The sequence below is a fragment of the Hakea prostrata genome, chromosome 6, assembly GCF_041222555.1.
Source record: "Hakea prostrata isolate BN-2017 chromosome 6, UWA_Hpros_2, whole genome shotgun sequence".
Lineage (NCBI taxonomy): Eukaryota > Viridiplantae > Streptophyta > Magnoliopsida > Proteales > Proteaceae > Hakea > Hakea prostrata.
In genome coordinates, this window is record NC_142605.1 from 23,793,558 (window position 1) to 23,799,557 (window position 6,000).

A 6,000-nucleotide genomic window follows, 5' to 3' on the forward strand; every position below is an offset into this window, starting at 1 on the left:
GAGTACTTTAATTGCTATGTCCCTGAGATTTGGCGCACTAGTTTCATATAGCACCCACCAGTCAGCTGCATAACCAAAAGTAAGAATGCATTAGGCAAGTAAAACTTAATATTTATATAACTTATCAGTTATCATTTATAGAGTTATAGACTTAATGACTTATAGTAATGGAGTATTTACCAGGATCATTTTTTTGCCTAGTTGTAACTACAGAAGGATTTCCAAAACTCCCAGAGGCATCCCTGAACTCCTTGATCTGTAGACCAATTCTTCAATTATTGTATTATGTTTATGCTTAATGCACTAATGCAAGAAGTTGAAGAAACAATTGAATAAGTTCTCTCCTCTCCATTAATTGTCCCTTGCATGATGGGATTTGACACAAGCTTCTCCACCATGTCTTGCACCGCATTCATCAACTTTACATCAAGCCCCAGATCATTCTTGTAATGGTACTTTGGGTTGAGGTAGTAAGCTTGCATTGTGGAAATAAAAAATTTGGTTAGTGACTTAGTGATTTGGTTGTTTACTTGTTTATAAATTATAATTTAAAACTTATAACTTATAACAAATTAAGAATGTAATTAAAGTATACAACAAAAACTTAAAGACTTAAAAGTGACTCACTAGCCAAGTGCAAAGGATGCATCAAGTGCATCTCCCATCTAATATCGATGATCCTCTCGTAGGATTTAAAGGAGCTAGGGGCAGCAGCTCTAACTAACTCTTTCATTTGCTTAAGGGCAGCATATATGTGGGGCATTGTGGGCTTCTTCTCCGAATCCACCATCCTTAAAACAAACACAATAGGCTCTATAATGCCCACTATCCTATTTAGCTGCCTCCAAAAGGAATCATCAGCAATGGTTTGTTGGGCTAGTATTGCATCAGGATGGCTAGATCCACGCCAATTAAAACACTCATCACTTGCAAACATGTGCCGTAGACTCACCACTTTCTTTTGGAAGCTTTTTAGAGCTACATAGTTGGTGGCAAATCTAGTCAATCCAAGTCTGACTAGATCACCCTTACAATGGTCCTCATCATCTTCAGCACATAACCATGGTTATAAATAAAATTACTTACCCTTCTAGCCCTCTCAACCACAGTATTGATTGACTTTCTTTTCCCCAAGTCGTTCAACATAAAATCAATCGAATGTGCTGCACATGGTGTCCAAAAGAGGTGGATCTTGCTGCTCTTCTTCCTTATCAACATTTCACCAGCTTTTTTGAAGTTAGCACCATTATCTGTGACAATTTGGATAACATTCTTTGGCTCTACCTCGAGGACCACCTCCCTAAGAAACTTGTAAAGGTAGTCAACATCTTTGATTTTATCTAAGAAATCCACTGACTTAAGGAAGGATGTCTTTCCATTGCAGCTCGCCATAAAATTAATGATGGACTGTCTAGTAGGACCAGTCCATCCATCAGCCATCACAGTAACACCATATGTACTCCATATTTCCTTTATGAACCAATGTATTCATCCTCCTGCTTTACCTTTGGTAAATATTTATTCATTACTTCTCAAGCTGTTGGGCCTTTAACCCCTACACCTGCCTTAGCAACTGCATTGATCATCCCCTGATAATATGGTGTTTTGGCTACATTTGCTGCAATGTTGTTGTAGAGCATGAATTTGCTGATTGCCAACCTATCTTCCTCCTCCCTACTGCCTTCTTTACCTCCAACAAACATATATGGAATGCTTCTTTGATAGATGTCTTGATGCTTGAAGAGGGAGGGGTCTTGGTCAAATGTGGAATCATAATATCTAGTCTCTCCTCCTTTCGATCCTCTTAGTTCCCTGAAAACTATGTCTAGCTGGCATGGATGCCCATGACCCCGAACCACCTGCTCCCCTTTTCTGTTCATATTGCCTCACATTCTCAACATGTAAGGACTGTGTGCTAGCTTCCATTGCAGCCTTCATCTGTCTCCACTCAGCTCGTGACTCAACACCCATAACCCTCCTCTCTTCATCGTTGCTTGACTTCTCATCAACATCAAGAAAAGGTCTAGATAGCACTGTATCCTCAAATTCCCTTTGCTTTTGTGCCATCTCGTCCTTTTTTTGTTTCCCTCCCTTTAAAGTTGTTGCAATTGCTTTTTGCACTTCATAAGGAACCTTGGGACACTTGGAAACATTTTTGTATCCACCAGCCAAATGTTGCTTTAATCTGGTTGAACCACCAGAATTCAAAATCTTGAGGCAATACTTGCATTGGGATTTTTTCTTGTCGGCAGTCAAGGAATCCCCATGTTGCCAAGCAATGTCCTGAGTCCCACTACTAGTGCCGCCACTCCCACTAGTTGCCGTTTAAGATTCAAATGTACAGCACTGGAAGTTTGAAATACATACAGAATGTTCCCAAATAATCATTAGAATAATTTTTAGATACATAAAAACATGTAAAAACAATTTATAAAACAACAAAACACACACTTTGTTCTAAGATAACTATATATACAATGCTCAGACAAAAATGTTTGTATTTTTAATATAAACTACATAATATGAGCATCATTTAAAAAAAAAAAAACAGATAAATTTTTAATAACATTATTTTTTATAATTATTTTATGTAAAAACAATTTATAAAACAACAAAACACACACTTTGTTCTAAGATAACATATATACAATGCTCAAATCGACATGTTTGTATTTTTAAAATAAACTGCATAATATAAGCATCATTTAATAAAAAAAGAAGATAATTTTTTAATAAAGTATTATTTTTCATAATTTTTTATTTTAATTATTTAAATAAAAAATAAAAATAAATACAGCAAGCATGATAATCAAAATATTAACACATGGGATTGTAGCCCTCTAAATGTAGTTTAACATAAGTATTTATTTATAATTTTTAATTTTTAATTTTTTCGATAATATATTTTTTCAATACGAAAATTCAAAAAAAAAATTAATGACAGAAAATTAAAAATTTTTTTCCATGAAAGTGTAGATCAAAACTTGATCATCAACATATATTTATACCACACTCATACACCCATTGTAGAACCTTATATTTGAAAAAAAATTCAAATTTGGGGGAAAATCTTACATTTGTTGAAGATCACTTGAAATATGCTTGAATTTGCTGTTGTAAATGAGTTGATGATGTTGCTATGTTGAATCCCCAACAAATTCCGGCCAAAATTTGAGTTTTCCAGCCAAAAATGGCCTTGCAGCGAGAGAGAGGCTTGAGAGAGGCGAGACGAGCTTTTTAAAGCCCCTAAGCAAGTGGAAAAAGCACCGTCAACAAGATCTTCGCCCGAGATGGCGAGATCTCCCATCTCTCAAGTCTCGCCTCCCATCTCATCTCACTATCTCACGATAGCAAGATATCTCGCGAAATCTCAATGAGATCTCCCACCTTGCCTCCATCCCTTCCACATTTCTTTTTTCTTTCTACCTTGCTGTTTCGTTGCTGCACCTCTGACTAGGGTTTGTCAAATATGAGTACATTAGGTGCTTCTGTTGCAGATGATTACTTTGATTAAAGAGCAGCAGGGATCTCAATATGTTTGGAATGTCTGTTTCTGAGACTTGGTAATCCATGGTGGCTATTTTGTACACTAGAGTCTAGGCGAAACTATTTCTTTGCCACTGCTTTTTTTTAACCCAAATATTATCTGGGACCTGGGGAAACCCATAAAATTCTATTATTAGAAACTAACATTTTATTACATCTATCTAAAAGAGCCTGGATTTTCTGCCAGATCAAAAGAATCTGATAAAATTGGACAGGTTGTGATATCAGATTACGAATATTTCAAGTGCAAAATATAATAGTCTACTAGTTCTTCAATTAGTGAGCAATTATTTTTATAGATATTTTAGATTTGCTTATAATGTGGCACTTTACTACTACTAGGCTTCTGATTTTCAGTGCTTTATGATGTTTTTGTGCATCAGTATGGTGGTTTTAGTAAATTTCCAGCAAAGCTGCCAGATTTATACCATTCCTATTATGGTTTATCTGCCTTCAGTATGTTGGGAGAACCAGGCTTAAAACCACTCTGCGTCGAACTCGGGATCACAGAAGTTGCTGCTTCCGGAATGTGATTAAGTCCAGCTGGGTGCTTGTAAACCAAATGGACTCAAAGCTTGTATTTTGGATTTGTTCATGTAGTACATCCCTAGGAGGTCTAACATTCTGGGTCTTTGTTCATCCGCTGTATATTGTCAACAGAAAACAGTTGTAGTCTGAAAACTCCAAAGTGATCGGGAGGCACTGTGTTCATAAACTATGCATTTGATGGAGGTTATAACTGTAGCCGAAATTCTTTTTTCTCTGGATTTCCTCTACTCTCTCTATGAATCATTGTAACTTCTTTTAGATAGGTGATCATCATTCCTGTTCTCTCTTCATTTTGCAGTAACTCTTTGGAAGTGATAGGATTTAGAGCGTAGACTTTCATCTACTCCCTCCTTTCTGGGTTTGGGGAGTGGGGTGTGTTTTTGGTGGCATGGTAAGGCAAAATTAGCTACACATGCGGGTTATTAAACGCCACTAACAAAATGCTATTTTTCCTGCTACTAGGGATAACCCCAATGCTATTTTCTAAGGGGAATGGGATCATGAGATGAAGGTTAAGAATTTATTTTATTCAGTCCAGTGTCTATGTATTTTAAACTCATCGCATTTATTATGAATCGGGTTAAAATATCAACTAAGGAAAGTAAGATTTAGATGATTTATGACATAGTTGTGTCAAATTTCACTTAAATTTTTTTTTTCTTCTATAAGATTTCTTTGATTTTTACTCAAAAGACTTCAACCATGCTTTCACATGATAAACAAGCTTATTCTCTAATTCTTCCATTGCATGGTAGAGTTATACTTCCGACATGATTAATTGTTGAACTTTCTGTAATTTCATTCATATATGGTTGTATTTCGGGAGTTGGGATTTGCATATCAGGCACTGTTCTCCTTTCAAATCTCTTTACCACATATTTATGATGTGATTTATTTCTGGTTCACCTTGTTAGTGGTTAGAGGTAGATTCTGCATTCAAGTCTTCTGTGTTCGGGCAGGATGTGTGTCTGTGCTTTTGGCCGCTGGATGCCCAGTCCATGGTAACCAAGCAAACAACCCGGGTACCACGGGTAGGGCATCCAGCAGCCAGACACACACCCTGCTCGTAAACATAGTAACTGTATCCATGGATCTCTTAATTGTGTGGTGCAAAGGTGTGAGAGGTCCAAGCTCGTATTTCAGTTGGAACTCGGGAAAGAAGCCAAACAGTTGAGCATATCTACCCCATCCTGAGACAACTTTTCCTCTCCCTTTCATCCACTCTTCGTCAACTCTTCCCAGTATAGTTCTCCCCTGTCTCTCAACACATCCATGCCGTCCCTGCAACAGAAACAAGCACCCTTGAACACCCCAGCTCGGCTAATCTCTGTGCCCTCACCGTGCCACCAGATTAACCATCACATCATCTACTCCTGAATAAGCTATGGCTTGATTCTCGGCAACTAAACTCAAACAAGCAAACCATGCGTAAGAACTCCTCTCACTTGAGAACGATGATTGTTGTTCAAAATTATTTTGTTGGGAAAGGCTCATTGTGGTTTCCACCCTTCAGTCTTAATTTGTTCTGATCCATCGGTACAGCATTGCACTTAAATGGATACTGATTCGATCTAGGTGATTCTACCGATCCGATAACAAAAGAAGTACCACTTTTTCTGCACTAAAAGAGAAAAACAGAAATCAGAGAGTTGAGGTATGTGCTCCTTCATGTTTCTAATAAATCTCATGGGAGTTTTGCCCTTATCGTATGGTGGAGAAATATAAAAGGAACACAGGATTTTTATTAGCGGTAGCTGCTACTGTTTGTTGTCAACAGTTAGGATTTGACCACATATTCAAAAACAAAGCGGACTGTCGTAAGAGAAATTGCAGGGTATATATGTAAGTACGAAATTTTATTTTTACATTTAAAGGTTTAAAATTTTTGAAATTTACAAAATCGAG

The 6,000-nt window shown here is 37.0% G+C and overlaps 1 protein-coding gene across 1 annotated transcript in view; it reads left to right on the top strand.

Moving 5' to 3' along the window:
• The window catches only part of PGGT-I (Prenyltransferase family protein), a 39,744-nt gene extending 34,807 nt beyond the window's left edge, over positions 1–4,937 (top strand). The window contains exon 11 of the mRNA XM_089157912.1: positions 3,930–4,937. Within this exon, the coding sequence (XP_089014038.1) occupies positions 3,930–4,079 (150 nt within the window). The 3' untranslated portion in view covers positions 4,080–4,937. The remainder of the gene's footprint in view (positions 1–3,929) is intronic.
• The last annotated feature ends 1,063 nt before the right edge of the window (positions 4,938–6,000 follow it).